The following is a 16461-nucleotide window of genomic DNA, read 5'->3' as shown; positions in this document are numbered from 1 at the left end:
TCTCCCATAGCTTTGAGAAAGATCAATGTTGCTTGGTAAAAGCTCTTTTCCTTCTTTCTTCCCTGTTCCCTCTGCTCCTTAGTTGTGCCCTAAACCCTTGGGTCAATGCAGGCTGAAAAGGGCTTGACCTTGTATAAAAAGCAATGTTGTTCCCATGTAATAAATATTTAAAACGTTTTATCAGTGTAAATAAATGCTAAATTCTGTGAGCCCAGGGAACGGTATTAACGTGTTTTGCTTACTGAAACATTTATGGAGTCAGTGTCAGCCAACAGAATGCAGCCAAGAGGGGTTTTTTTTAAGGTAAACTGAAGTGCTTTTAAAATAAATATTAAGAGCTGTTTAAGATCTTCAATTATTAACAGAAGAAAAGCGTGGGCTGAAAAACTGCAAACAATCCCTTTTGTGGCACTTTTCCTAACCTCTGTGCAGTTATCTCTTTGTCCAGCCTGGAGTGAGCTCCTCAAGGCGGTTGCTGTGCCTTCACAGATGTCTGGAGAGTGTCTAGCACATGGAGAGAGCTTCCACGAATGAATAAGCACATTTAGAATGCCAAATATTTGAAAACCATTTATTTTTAAATTTACTTGCCAGGACATAAGTTCAGGACTCTGTGTTTATGGTTGGCCAACGATGGCATTGCCAGCCTCTATAAAGCAGTGTAATAACACAGCTCTTCACTCTGCTGTGGGAAGGCAGTTATTGGCATCACCTACTTGAAATCCAGAGGCCAGCTTTGCAGTCTGATCAGGTCACCAGGCATTCTGATTTAATTATGATTATAAGCTGCACAGCTCATTGGAGTTCAAGCCTTACCTCCATGAGGGAGAAAATGCCAAAGATGTGCAGTGGTGTATTACAGAGAGCATCAGGCAAGTGGGACTCTATTGCCCCTGTACTGTGAGAGCCCATGTTGGGTGATATCTATGTGTCGCAGTGTGGAAAGATTAAGACCATGCATGAGTTGGGACAGAGAATTCTTTTTTTTGTAAGTTCAACTGTCTTTTCTTCCTCTGCATGGGGAATGAGCACGTAGAAGTGTGTAGAAGCTCTTGCCATTGGTTAGAAAAAGCTTTGTGACTGCATGTAAGGGGATGACTCGCCTTGATTTACCCTGCTCAGAAATGCATCTGATCATCCACAGACACTGATCTGCATCTCTCAGTTTTCAGAACGCAGATTTGATGTGTTTTGAAACACATGGGTTTTTCATTAAAAAAGTGTCTGTTTGTTCCACCTACCCATGGCTCTCCCCCAGCCCTTTAACCCTTTTTTTTATCTGCTCTCCCTGGTCTCCCCCCCTTGCTACAACACTGACTTTTCCGATTGTCCAGGCCTGGTTCCTCATGCCATTCCTTGCAACAGTTATTCATGTTGCAAGTGGCTGCCTGAACTGAGAATAAAGTAAGTTACTGGCAGCAGCTATATTGGAGCAGTAAGCTTGACAACAATACACGGAGCATGGTTATATGCACATATCCCTTGCCCTTCTACAAGTAGCATTCATTACTTCTTCTGAGAGGATATTTCCAAAGTTGCTGCATAGTTAGCAGTTTTAAGCTTTTAGAAACTCTCTGAATACTTTAATAGTAATGTATATAAGCTTGCTAATTAGTGGAATCATCTGGATTTAAAAATAGACTGCCCTAACAGGGTACTGCACGGCACACATCAAGTCATGCTAACAGTATTCAGTAGCTCATCTCTTCTTCAAAGTTGGTTTATTATCCTCAAGAAGCTTTTCTCTAATTAAGCTAGCTGAAGCTCATCTAAATCTTCTGGTGGTACATGTTCCCCTTGACTGTCTAAACACCTTGTCATCTCATGTTTATGGTGCAAGCCTTTGATGTCACAACCACTGCTTTACTAACACAAAGGACATTGGTTTGTGCAGATATCTTCACTGGACATCTGTAGTACACTGAAGCACTTTCATGTCATGGGTGATAATGAAGCTACATTTAAAATGAGAGAGTTTTTTGTTCATCATTGTGTCTGTCCTCAGTACTCTCTCAAAAGCACTGGGTATATCCTATGATGAATATTAAATCAATTAATAATAATAATTAAGGGTAAATTACATAACACCTGGTATTAGAACTCAACCTTGTGATCTTGGCTACATTTTGGATTAACAAGGCTCCTAAAATCACTAAAAATGAGGGCCTTTATTTGCTTTTGTGTAGATTTATTTGAAGCTACAAATATTTCAATCTGCAAAGTTTGTGGGGGTTTTCCAGGTTCACAGCCATCTGTAGTCTTTTAACTTTCTTGTATTATACATTGTTTGGGAGAAGGTGGGACATTGTTTCAATTTTCTGGTGAATGTTACGTTCTCAACTGCTGTAAACTATTGGAGTGATGTTGATGTGGACTGCAATTAATTTTCTGTATGGATTTAGAATTAGTAGACTGAATGAGGTGACCATCTAGGGGAAAAGGTTGCCTGCCTCATGTAATCGCAGCAATATTGTTTCCCCAGAGACATTGCTTATACAAACTACCTAGAGGTAACTGAGCAAGCAGAACAGCCCACTCTTGCATAGGATGAGTTTTGATCCTGTCAATATTGTTCTTCATGTAAGGATCTCTTTGTGAAAGCTGGAATGTTTCATGCTAATATCACTCCCTTTGGATAGTAGCATGAACCATTAACAGATAACGGAACTGATTGCAGACACCTCAAAAAATATTCTGACTAAAGGGATGCTAGTAGCCAGCTTTGGATTACTAGCAGGCAGTGAGCGATCTTGCTGGCCTGGCAGCTGATGCCACCTTTGATTGCTTCTGCTGCATTCCATTGTGGCTGGCGAGCAAACACAAAGTCTCAGCCTTAGCTGTGAATTGGCAAGTGGATTGCCTATGAGTGAAAGTGCTTGTCAAGAGATGTGTCATCCTTATTAGAAAGTATTTAAATTAGTTTAAAAAAAAGTAGGAAAAATGAAAATCTAAGATCTTAGATGATAGATTTTAAAAGTTAATAGTTATCACAAATTCTCTTGGCAGACTTATAACAGACATTTACAACTTATGAATCACATTTTTCAAAAATCACAGCTAATATCAACTTCTCTGAGGAGATGACAGCATTTGCAGGAGACATTAATGGCTTCTGGCTCTCAGTCATTGCAAAATCATGAGCTCGTAATTGTTCTGATCTGGCTATTTGTAGACTATAGAGTTCTAGAGGTCTCTCAATACTTCCAGCATTAATAACCTGCCAGTGACAGTGGTTGCCATCACTGCCACCAGTAATAATAACTTTAAGACCTTTGTAAATGCAAATCCTTACTAAAGGCTTAGGAGGCTGGCTTTGTTATTCTGATTTTACAAATGAGAAGGAGACAGAGAAAGACCCGTGAGTCTGCAACTTGAGTCAACTGCATCTGAGGGTACAGCCGCTTAGCGTTTTAGCAAACTTGGCTACAAGTCACCTTCCCCGGGCCATTCTGGAAATGTTTGGCTTGCTCATGATTATGAGTTATACCAGTCTCACGCCTTAACAACAGCCATGTAATAATATTTTGTTCGTACCCTGTCGTGGCTTAACCCCAGCCAGCAACTAAGCACCACGCAGCTGCTCACTCACTCCCCCCCCACCCAGTGGGATGGGGGAGAGAATCAGGAAGAAAAAGTAAAACTCGTGGGTTGAGATAAGAACAGTTTAATAGGACAGAAAGGAAGAAACTGATAGTGATAATGATGTCAATAATAATAATAACATGATTGGAATATCAAAACAAGTCATGCACAATGCAATTGCTCACCACTCGCTGACCAATGCCCAGTTAGTTCCCGGGCAGCAATCCGCCCCCTCTGGCCAACTCCCCCTAGTTTATGTACTGGACTTGACATCACACAGTATGGAATATCCCTTTGGCCAGTTTGGGTCAGCTGTCCTGGCTGTGTCCCCTCCCAACTTCTTGTGCCCCTCCAGCCTTCTTGCTGGCAGGGCATGAGAAGCTCAAAAATCCTTGACTTAGTATAAACATTACTTAGCAACCACTGAAAACATCAGTGTGTTATCAATATTCTTCTCATACTGAACCCAAAACATAGCACTGTGCCAGCTACTAGAAAGAAAACCAACTCTATCCCAGCTGAAACCAGGACATACCCCTATCTAGGGACCTGGACAACCTCTGTTATAGAGTGATCCCTAAATCTTTGGGCAAAACCAGCACTGCTGGTTCTGACTCTCCCTCTGTGCAGACTGAATTAAAGTGAGGTGGATCTGGAGTGCAGGGAGATCCTAAGAGGGCCAGGAGCTCTCAGTCAGTATGGGTTTGGTGGTCCTTCAGCAGCTCAGGCTCTGCCTGAGACTGACTTGACCTCTGGAAGAACCCAGAATCAGAGTAGGGGCACGACTTCAGTTTGCCATCTCTCCCCATGCTCTGGGGTGCAGCTCTGCAGTATCCCAGCATTTGCCTTCTTGTGTGTCTCACTGTTCTTGTCCTCTTTCAGTTCTGGTTGTTCTTTGTTTTTCCCATGCTTTAACTCTCGTCAATACTGTCCGGGGAACACCTTAGGTCTCATTTTCAAGAACAGGCAAAATAGCTAATATATCCCCTCCCCAGAGTGGTGGTATTTTGGTGACAGGTAACGTAATACCTGTTTTACTTTAGTCTGTGATCCAGGCTGTGATGGTAAATTTGTGAAATGCTGGGGATCTTCTGGAGGGAGGTGATTTGTAAATGTACATCTTTACATCATCAAGATAATGACTTTAGGTGAGGGGGAATGAAATAAAAATGACGTATTATTGTGCAATTTATAGCCTCTCTAAATTTTGTTCTCTTGCTGATAAGTGCTTCCTTCTGTTCTCTCTACAGGTCTCCAGGTGGTTTTAAATTCAATTATCAAGGCCATGGTCCCTTTGTTGCATATTGCCCTGCTGGTGCTGTTTGTCATTATTATCTATGCCATCATTGGACTGGAGTTATTTATGGGGAAGATGCATAAGACCTGCTACCATGTGCAAGGGGGACTGATAGGTAAGGGGAACACTGTATCACACACACAAAGCTTTTCTGAGGGAGACTTTCCCCATATATAATGGAGCATTTGTGCTGGCACAGGAGACAGGTGGCTGTTGCTCCCTGCTGTGTACCTGTCTGGGGTTTCACAGTGGTGGTTCCTCTGTTCTGCTTCTTGGATATGAATCACCTTTGATGTAGAGACTGCCTTTAATGGTGACAGTTTATCTTGCTCATCTTGGGCACTCAGTTGTTGGCCTGTCTGTAAAGGCTACATGGAAAACTGTCAATTCCTGCTGAACACAGTAGTGGACTTAATGTGGACCTTTGGCACTACAAGCCAGCCTGAGTTCTTTAACAAATCTCCCAGAGGCTCAAGTAACACTAAAGTAATGATTTCACCACGAGCAGATTGAGCTACAAATGAGATACTATCACAGAAATTAACAACTCTTATATTTTATTATTAATCTTGTACACAAATACATCTTCATTTTAAAGAAGCATCATTGTAAAGGAATATCTAATTGAAGCCCAGTACCCTTTTTTTTAATCACAAGCTGTGACCGTGGTTTGAAGTGCAACTAGTAAGAAAGCAAAATTATATCGAGGGGAAGAAACTTTTTGCACGAAATCCATCAGGAAAGAATTTTGAAATTATTTACAGAAAGAAATATTCAAATTTCAAAATAATTCAATTGTATTGTCACTCACTCATCTAACCATTGGCATTTTTGATTTATTGAACTTGAACAGGAGTGGTTTCCCACGTGGTGGTGGGTGCCAATGCCTAGGACCCAGTTTGGATTGTAATCAACAAAATATTCTACAGCAGGAAATTGTTTCTGAAGTTCTATATTTTCTGCTTTTATAACGTTGGCAGATTTCATTTTCTGAACATAATGCTAGAACTATAATGAATTGTCAGTCTGGTTTAGAGCTTCAAAGTGTATATATCTTTCTCCATACTGTCTGGAATTATTTACATTACAGCATCTAATTCTAATATTGCTTTAATGATCAGAATGTGATCATAACTTTGGAAAATTACATTTTTTGCCGTATAAGATGAGAAACAAACATAATTACCTGCTCCCACACATGTACCTGCATCTGTTATAAGTGTAGCACTGAGCTCTGAAATCCGTATATTTAAAAAAAATCCTATTGCAGGAGTTTTTGTGCTTATAAATATGTTTTCTGTAGCATTTTTCATATACCAAAACATTTAGGCAGGCTTGTTATATGGGTTCTCAGATCTTTGGAAACACCTGTACAGAAGATGGATAATCAAGCAGTAGTCTTTTAGAGCTTCTGAGTGCCACTGCGCTATTGATAAAATGCCACATAGCTTCTAAACTCCAAAAGAGCAGAGCTCCAGAGACTCTCTGCTGAATTTAGCAGTGGCCCAGCACCATATCAACCTATCTCCAGAGCACTGAAGCCTGCCTGCTGCAGAGGTTCAGCCTCCTTCAACAGAGTGCCAGTCAGTGCTGCAGTTCCCTTCCAAGATTAACCCAGATGCCAAGTGACTGCGGAATGAAAACACTGGTCACAACATGCAGCCTAAAGAAATGTAATAGACTTGATCTAATGCCCCCTCTCATGTTGAAAGGCATGATTCCTTCCTCATAGAAGGGTATGCTTTAAAAAAATGTCCATCTCAGTTTTGACTGTAAAATTTGACAGCTTGGCCATTATTTTTACAAAAAGAAAGTGAAGCACAACAAAACATCCCTCTGCCCATTGAAATTAATACAGTTGCTTGTGTATTCCTAGAGAAATCTGTCAAATTCACTGCAAAATGTATTTGTTAAAATCAGATATCTTTTACTCGCTTATCAGTATGTCAAATAGCAATTAGTTCTCTTCACCTCCTTTTTCTCCCTCCTCTCCTTTAAGATACACCTGCAGAAGATGATCCGTCTCCCTGTGCCCCCCAGTCTGCACATGGGCGGCAGTGTCAGAACGGCACGGAGTGCAAGGCAGGCTGGGAGGGACCTAAACACGGCATTACGAACTTTGACAATTTTGCTTTTGCCATGCTGACGGTGTTTCAGTGCATCACGATGGAGGGCTGGACAGATGTACTGTACTGGGTACGTATCCGAAAATGATAAGCTGAAAGGCCTGCTCATGTGCTATGGCTATGTTGAAATTTCAGGGCTTTAGCTTCCGTGCTTGTTCTACACAGTGAAGGCATGGTTGCTAGCGTGAAGCTTTAATTAACTCAGAATATTAGTGGGTAAAATGGGAGGGTTTATCTGGCGCAGTTAAATCAAATGTAAATGTTGACTTTCCATTGATATTTTAATGTTGAAAGATGGCACATGGCTTATTGGTTTGAAGATTTGCAATGTCCCTTTGTTGAGTAGAATGTCATGTAAAGACTCTCTCTGCAGGAGTGAAATATCTCGTACATCCCCAAATTACTGATGTAGAAGTATTTGTGACAGATAACTATGTGCTTTACCCATTGCATTAATGTTACAAAGGCACTACACTGATCAGCTCATAGGTTTTATAAGAAAGGCCTCATAAATCCCTTTTCATGCCAGCACTACTCCTGATTATGACTTGTATCATAATAATGTTAGAATAAATTATCATAACTCTGATATTGGTATTGATCATGTTTAGCTGAAACATATTATCTTTAATCTAAATGCAGTCTCATCTTGTCCTTTACCCTAATTCTGGAAGTTTCAATGGCTTTAGTTTCTACCTTGTAATTCCTAATGTGCTGGGAAATTCGGTGGCAATACAATTATACTATAGGACTTAAAATCAGATTTAGCCTTCACCTGTAAACCAGATATAAACACATTTCTGGATTCAGCTCTTGCCATCACCTTTTGCAGCAATATGTTATGGTCCAGGAATTTAATTCGCACACAGCTCAGTCCGATCTGTATAAGGCTAACACGGAGTCTTACTAACTTTGAGGACAGGCATATTATGACACCTGGTTCTCCAAGATGGTAGGATGTGCTGCAGTGCATGATGGAATTTAACTCAAGAAGACCCAAAGCACACAAAAGGATAACCTGGACTGAGGCAGCTTGCACTGTTAATCAATATCAGCTTCTCTCTTAAACACAAGCCTGAAGCTGCCTTCTACCCACCAGTGAGTTTGGGTTTACAAGATTTCCCTTTGAAGATGTAGCTTATCTGCAATAGTCTCTATGTGGAACAGCTAGCAGTTGTCTCTTCATCCTCGTAACTTTAGTTTAGAATTGTGACTCCAGCTTCCCTCTAACACCTGAGATAAAGGGCAGAGATCAAACCACAAGGGGAGCTGGGTCTCAGAGCACAAAAATTGCCTTTACTTGAAAAGAGGGTATAGATTAATAAAATAATGAAGAAGAACAGAAGTTAAGTCAGAAAAGGAACTGGGCAAAACTACTGCACGGCTCAAGTATGGCTATATATAATAAACCTGTCTTTTTATCACATTTAGCTCACATTCCTCCAGTCTTTGTGTGATTGAGAGGATTTATAAGTAGTTCAGGGGAAACAGGAGAGAGTAAAAGGTATCAGAAATAAACATGAAAATAGTTTTGGCAGTGTACACCATTTAGTATAGTGAAACCTATACACAAGTTATCATCATTTTCTCCAAAGGCACGTGTTATGAAAGACCCTGCCAATCCCCACACTTTTGGGTCCATGTGTCATTTGTGTGACTGGATGTGAATCATTCAGAACTCAGTTATCAGTTATCTAATAACAGGAGCCAAAAGCATGTACTCACTGCTAAATGATTTTCTACCATGACTGCTGCAGATGGTCTGATTTTTTTTTTATGGTGTCCCTGCAGCAACCTGAATTTTAGCTGTTGGCTTTTGTTTGGTATTCAGCCAGCTTTTTTCACTGATTTCCTGGGCTTTTCTTTTTTTCTTTAGAGACAGTATGGTGAACTGAGACCTTAAATTAATGCAGATTGATGGTCATTTTTAGGGGCATCCATATAGTTAGCCTTTTAGATTATGGCTTTGATAGAAAGCTTGCTTTGGAAACAAAAGAAATATTTGTTATCATCAGTTCCCTGTTATTCCTAGAGAAGATTACAAAAGATAAGAGTTAGCACTGCAGATAAAATTTCAGTAATTGAAGAGGAGGAAATTTAGTTTGTAAAGAAAAAAACATATCACTTATGTTTAAAGGCCATGAAATACAAAGTTTGAGTAAGCACCTGAACACCTGAGCTGACAGACATACTCTTAAGCTGCTGTAAACAATCCTAAGAGTACTATTGTCCCATATGAATTTTTTCCTCTGAGTTATATTGACAAAGTGGATAGAAGTCAGCTCTGATCAGTGTTTGCCATATGGTAAAGAAGGTATCTGAGATGTGATGCGTATTTCCTTCTGCAGAGAGGTCTGTGCTACTCTGGGGGCAGATGTTGATTGTGCGGTTACTACAGGGCACACTTACAAGAAGCATTGTGGCTTTAATATTTATATGTAGAAACATATGTCTCTAATGTCTCTAAATGTCCATGAAAAGGGCATTCTGGATTAAGCTAGCCAGATCAAAAGGAAGAGTACTTCTGGATAGTGAAGAATAGAAAAGATGCAACATTTCAATTTCTGAGAGTGAAGAAAGAATTTTAGTAAGTAGGGTAGGATATGTATATATATATATTTTAAACTTAGTGTGAGCCACTGTTTCATTAGTGAAATCTGACTCATATATAACTCTACTCCCCGGCCTTTGCCTTTTGAGCAAAGGAAGAGTGGACTTTTCATAGACAACCCATTGGATGCTGCATCTCCACAAGAGTGCAGAGATAGGAGGCTATTCTCTTCTCAAGTAGATAACACTTTGAAACATCACCTGGATCCATAGTGAGGTCATGGAAATTAAAATTTGCTTTATTAGGAAATAAATCTGCACAGCTAATTAAATTAGAAATCCAGACTTAAAGATCCCCTCTCTCCTAAATCCTGAGATAGAGTTGGTTGTCCATTTTACACTGAAAGGAAAGTACAGAATGGTATAAGAAAATGTCTGTAAATCAGACAGTTTTGCAGCTGAAAATTTTAGGTGATGATTTGCAGAGGTCATTCCTTAAATTTAATGATGTAGGCTAATGGGTTGATATTAAAAGTGCTGAGCATTCAAAGTTCAAGCAGACTGTTAGGTTCTTAGCTCCTCTGCAATTCAGGGTACATACCAAGGTTTGAATCTGGGCTCCTGCTGGGGTCAATGTCAAAATTCCAATTAATTTCAAAAGGTCAAGATCTCACCTTCTGTTTTGTAAAATCTTGATCATGCTGTTGAGATTTTCCACATGCAGCCACGTGTACAACATGAGGACTTGCAGGTGCCTAATCAGGGCCTTGGCATCTCTTGTGATAGTCTTCCAAGGACATACATGTGGATGCAGGGAGTTTTCTTTGCTCCCTCCTTAAATCTGAAAACAAGAGCCTTACCTAAAACTCGGCAGAACAACAGATAAAGCTCTGGGCTGAATCACTTGGCTGGAAATGTTTAGACAATGGAGTAATTCCCTTGGTTTGAACTTTTCTATAAGTGCTTTTGAATTATATCTTCCTACTTTCTGAAAAATATCTTTTGAAAGGTACCTAGATCTCTGCATTCCTCTCAGTGGGAATGGAGGGAGCTTAGCACATTTCAGCATGTTGCCCTGAAAAATATACTAGTAATTTCATGAAACCTATGTCTGTCTTGTGCCACACTTTGCAAGGTTAAACCTGCATGTTTAAAACTTAGAAAGCTCTATGACCGTCCACAAGCCCTGGACTCCTAATCCACTTAGTAGCTCCTCAAATTTTACCTTCAGTTTCCTGCTTCCTTCTTCATGCTTCCCCTCGTGCCTCCTCCAGCTTTTCACCTATGTAGTGAAGCCTGTCTCCTCTCTCATGGAGTACTATTTCCCAGCCTGTGACCCACATCCTCACAAAAAGATAATCAGAGACAGGAAAGCAATAAACTTTTATTCCCTAGAAGGACTTGACATCAATAAGATCAACACACTTTCCAATCTCCTCTCTTACTCAGCAGATAAGACTTCTGAGTAGATTGGCTTCTTTTGAAATGTGAAAGAAAAATGTTAGGGAAAACAGTTTGACACTGCTATAGTGGCAGGTAAGATAATTACTTACTTACAAGGAGCCAGTTTTTTAATGTGAAATAACTGTATTGGACAGGATGAAAATCTGTGCAAAACAACCTTGTTGACTCTTAGCTGAAGAATTGATCTTTGTTGAAGGGAGCATTAAGTGTTTATAGGAGCACATCTCCTATACTGCCTCAGTCTTACAAGGTTTACTTTCTCCCAGTACAACTGCCAGGTGGCTTTGTCTCATATGCAGTCAGTTCACAGAATCATTTGAGTAGACAGGCACCTCTTATGATATGTCACATCATAATTTTTCCTATGCATTGTAGAAAGATTGAACTACTTATTCTCAAAACTCTCCTTAATGTATGATCAACCAGCATTAGCAGCTTGCTCCCTTGTGCAGGCAACAAGGCCCATTTCTGAAGACCCCTCAGTCTTGGAAACTTCCAGCAGCAGATGCAAATCCAAATGTTACAAATTGAGTCATTTGGTATTTTGTAATCAGTCTCTGCTGCAGTCCGTTATTTCTTATTGTCTTGTTGACTGAGGAGGAAAATTAATCCCTGTGCAGTTTGTAACATCCTGTTTAAGTATTTGTAGGCATTTGTTGTCTTCCCTTAATCTTTTTCTAATCTGAGCAGATTCAGTTCTTTCAACCTTCCCTAATGGGGCTTCTTTTTAATTATTTTTAATCAGTTTGTTACTGTCCTTCAGGGGAAGCTTTGCTTCTGAGTTAAATACAATTTGGACAGTGCCCTGTCTCTAGAAAGGCTTCCATCTTTGTGTGAAATGTGCTTTCTACAGCTGGAGCCTGGTGGCACTGCATGCAAAACTGCCTACTGCAGCCGCAGTTTTACATATCCGGTCTCTCCACGCCCCTGCATCTAAGCAATCGTATATATAAATGAAAACAGAGTGCAGAGCAGATCCAAAATGCAACCATACGTTGTTGCATTGGGCTATTCACACTGCTGGGTAGTGGAGAACCTGGTCCTGAGATGTTCTGTGTACAGCTTGCCCATTACAGCTTGAATTCTAGGATCGAGTAATTCTACTTGATCTGCTTGATGATTATTAATTATGAGCAGCCTTGAGCCTGCCGTCATTTTTGGAGTATTGGCTTTGTCCCATTTGGACAACACTTCAGAATACTTGGTTGAATCTCTGAAAATAACATGCTGTGCCTCCAGGGACAGTTTACCTCAAGGCTCTAACTGTAAACTAAAGAGTGTGGTATTATTATAGATGGACTAAAGCCAGGTCTGGATGAGATCCAGGGTGCTAACCTGTCCCTGGAAGAGATGCCTGAACTGGTGCATAAGTTGACTCCCTCAAATTTAACTGAACAATCCTTGGTAGGCTTGCCCAGTCCCTAGGCAAGAAGACATTTTAGTAATCTAAAACAGTGCAGTAGAGCCACCACAATGTAGCGAGACCCGCAATGTAATGAGATTGAATCAGTGGAAACATTCAGAAGCATCACATCCCCAAGGACAGCATAGAGTAGCATATATAGATGCAGTGGGTTAAACAGGCTGTCCTGGAAGATCCTTCCATGTCTGAATCTGTGAGATCGTACTTCCAAGAGTCACTAAAAGAGCTTGAAACTGGAGCTTACAGTCACCCTTACAATTCCCATCATGAAATCAAAACGGAACAAACTGGACAACAGATATAATTTACTTTGCTGACAGCGTTGACAATCTTTTGAGCTTTTCTCATCCCCCCACAGCCTGTTGCAGCCAATGAGGAAGATGATGTGAGGAATACAGAGAAATTGCCACAAAGTGGAAGACATTAAACGCAGAGCTGCAACCCCCAATTTTCACCAGCTGTGTTTTTCCTTCTAACCCTTTATTCTTGCAGCACTTAGGCTTGAATTAGTAAGGCTTTCCACACAAGAGAATGATCTGATTCTAAGAATATATCTGTCTACATGTTTCCATGGTGTTTATTCCCCGTCCGCCCCCACCCCTCCAAGAAAATGCTGGGCTTTTATTGTTGTGGGGTTGAGGTTTTTTAATCATCTTTTCGGCAGGGATTTGCATGGATGTGAAAAATTTACAAAGAATAAGCACACAAGTATGAGCAACCCATCTCTGTGATTGCAGAGGTTATTTCATCTCCATCTGCTGTAATAGTGGTGGGTAAGGGGAGAGGGCCCATAGTTCAGAGCACTGAAGGGCCACAGCATTCATGCACTGAAAAAGCAGTGTCCACACTTAATTTGCATAAATGCTGACCTAAATCTGTTTTCCTTTTTCTCATGAACAACTACACGTGCAACTGTCTTGGTTGCTTGTACTGCTGCCTTGAAAGTAACAGCAGTGACTTGTTCGTTGCCACCTGCCACAAAAACCTGCTGCTGAATGTTTGTTCAATGCAAAATAGGCACTTATTGTGTGAAATGAAGTTTTCATGAGCCCTTCAGACCTCAACTTTGGACCTCTCAGTCCTCTTCCTCTATATGGAAAGAAACTCTCCATTAAAAATAAGCTTCTTCGGGTTGGTTATGGGGAGGTGTTAATGGAGACCCTCTGCCCAGTGCTCCTGCGTGGGAAGGACCTCTTTGATAGCCCTGTATTTCTGTTGCCCTTTCTCTATTCTTTCTTCTTTTGTTCTTCTTTAGACTGTTTCCTAATTGCCGCTGTCTAATCACCACAGAGACCTTTCTTAACTTTAATCTTTTATCCCAGAGCTATAAAATTAAGAGCTAAGCTACTGGGACACTTATATAGGACTTAGGATTTTGAGGGCCTCTGTGGGTGCACTGCTTGGGCCCTACTACCAGTTTTTCAAGAACTGATGATCATTGCTTGCTGAAACAATCATCTTCAGAGTTGTTCAGTTTGGACCCATATCTGCTAGACAAATTCACAAAGAACTGACTTTGGTTCATTGTCTAGGCCCTGGGAAAGAAAAAGACAGGGGAATATGCCCAAGGTCGGAACACAAATGGTGGCTCTAGAACTATTTCTAAAACTCATGTTTAATTTGAGTTTAATTTGTTTCAACATCTTGTTTTCAAGACAAAGGGCAATACAACTAAACCCTCACCAATCTTACTGTGAATAATAAGTCTTTCCTGCCTGCAAAGAGAATTGGTCCACTGATACTGGCTTTATTCATTGATTTCAGTGGGATTTCTGCCTGAGCAGGGCTTGAGGGCTCAGTATGATGGGTGGTCATACCATCATAAGCGTATAGTTTAGCTGCACCTATGACCTCCTCTAGAACTGTCTCCTTCTAACTCCAATCTTCTGCACTGCACCCAAATTGGAGGTCTAAAAACAATACTGGGCACATCTCCGTAAAGATACAAAGTGACCAGAAGTAGAAAATGAAGGGTTTAGGACTCAATCAGAGGAATATTTACCACAGAACTCAGACTCACAAGAAAAAGAGAAGGGGCAGTCTTGTCTGCCAATAATGCAGTTGCACTTCATTCAGGCTCTTTGATAGTTGTTTCTCCAGTGAACCTCTAGTGCTTATACAATATCCATGAGTGGCTAGTGTGTCTATCAGATGAAGGTTTATTAGCTGTGTGCTATGAGTTCTAGATATTGTACATTTTATTTGAGAATTTTGGGTGTGATTTCACAATTGAAAACTGGATTCAGCATTTAAAATGTAGAATGGATTTCTAGGAATATCATAGATTGGGAACTGGCTACAAAGGAAACTGGGATATACTGATCAAGTGCAAAAAAAGAATTGACAGTCATGCCTCCACTTATTAAAGAAGGCAGTGATTATCTACAGCTTACAGTACTGTTTTTCATTATCTTTATTTTTAAGGACTTAATTGACTATGTAAATCAATGAACAGTATGTGCTTGTGTATTCCTGTGCATGCAGCAATCAGTGCTGTTCTGATATACTTGTGGTAGAATTTGCTATCAGTCTGCACTGAGATAAATAGAAGCAGTTATAAAACAGCAATACAGTAAAACAGGCAGAAAATCCTTTCTGGATAATCAGCCATGCAAATGTAAATACAAAATAAGCAGAGAGAGGAAGGGATAGCCCAGAATTCTAAGATGAAATGAAATCTTTAGATTTGGAAACCCACCATCCTAGGGGATATTTTCGTGCTTGAAATCAGCACTTTATTCTTTTGGAGTGAATATCCAAAGCCTTTAAAAGATGAAAAGGTTTTTAAATAACTGAGTAGCAGTAAGAGATGGAACTGCTGCAGTAGCTCTAATGAAAGAACTATCAGCCCTGTGGCTAAATAGCCTTTGGGCTTTTGGATGACTTTTTCAAAGATCAACCTTTTTCTTTTAAAGGGAAAAAAGCTATACACACTTACATGGGAACAAGCAACTCGTGTAAAGCTCTGACTTTTGCCTCTGGAGGCCTGAATTCAAATCCTGATTAAGTCACACAAGTCCAAATAATTTTTGAGGTCACTACATGGCATTTCTGCAAATTGCAAATTCACCCAACAAGCTAACCCACTCATGTAATTGGTCATGTGAAAACTTTAATGGGTGCTGTTACCTGTATAGGGACCTGACTTTGGCAGAACACTGCAGATAGATCAATGACATGAATCTCCTCTAAGTAGATCTACTGTTCAGGAATCAGGAAGAGTAGTGTAATAAGAAGGCAAAAGTAATGTCACTATTGATGTTAGCTGGTGGGTAGGGAAGAGGTAGGGAAAATAATCTGCCAGTCATCATCTATATCAACAAGCAGAATGGATCAAGAGCAAGGGCTTGGCATACTGGCCTCTAGGCTATGTTTGTGGAAAGTCCTGAAGACCTGCTCAGTCTGGGCCTAGTGTCTTCAAGAGCTCTGCCTGGGTCAGTGTATGGCCTGTTCTTTCCCAGATGGTCTGTATGACACAGCCTTAATGCAGAGAGTGACCCGAGCCACCATTAAAAAAAAAAAAAAAAAAACAAAAAAACCCCAAACCATCAAAAAACTTTTGAGGGAATAGTTTATAGGGAATTATTTGCATCCTCAAAGTGCAACAGTTCCAGCACACTCTAGAATGTGAGTTGCTTTATCACTTGGCAGCAAATGGTGATGGCTTTAAACTGAAAGAGGGTAGATTTAGATTACATGTAAGGAAGAAGAGAGAGGTTGTGGATGCCCCATCCCTGGAAGTGTTCAAGACAGGTTGGATGGGACTTTGAACAACCTGGTCTAGTGGAAGGTGTCCCTGCCCATGGCAGGGGCTTTGGAACTAGATGGTCTTTAAGGTCCCTTCCAACCCAAACCATTCTATGATTCTACGATTCTAAATGTATTTCAATATTTCACTTTTGGGTGACATGGTCTATGCTAAACTGAAATGAAATACATTTAATTTTTTTTTTCTCTTTTGTGTATTAATCCTGGAGAAAGAGAGTGAGGTGGCAAAGCAGGAGGCTTATTGGAGCTCA

The 16461-nt window shown here is 40.3% G+C and overlaps 1 protein-coding gene across 4 annotated transcripts in view; it reads left to right on the top strand.

Annotated features, from left to right (window-relative positions):
* CACNA1C (calcium voltage-gated channel subunit alpha1 C) overlaps nt 1-16461 on the top strand; it is a 498947-nt gene that overhangs the window by 314879 nt on the left and 167607 nt on the right. For all 4 annotated transcript variants that reach the window (XM_052789484.1, XM_052789488.1, XM_052789485.1 and 1 more), the window contains exons 6-7: nt 4833-4994; nt 6879-7075. In XM_052789484.1, the coding sequence (XP_052645444.1) occupies nt 4833-4994; nt 6879-7075 (359 nt within the window). The remainder of the gene's footprint in view (nt 1-4832; nt 4995-6878; nt 7076-16461) is intronic.

The sequence above is a fragment of the Harpia harpyja genome, chromosome 6 (assembly GCF_026419915.1).
Source record: "Harpia harpyja isolate bHarHar1 chromosome 6, bHarHar1 primary haplotype, whole genome shotgun sequence".
NCBI lineage: Eukaryota > Metazoa > Chordata > Aves > Accipitriformes > Accipitridae > Harpia > Harpia harpyja.
Note: the sequence above shows the minus strand (reverse complement) of the source record. Positions and strands in the feature narration are given on the sequence as shown.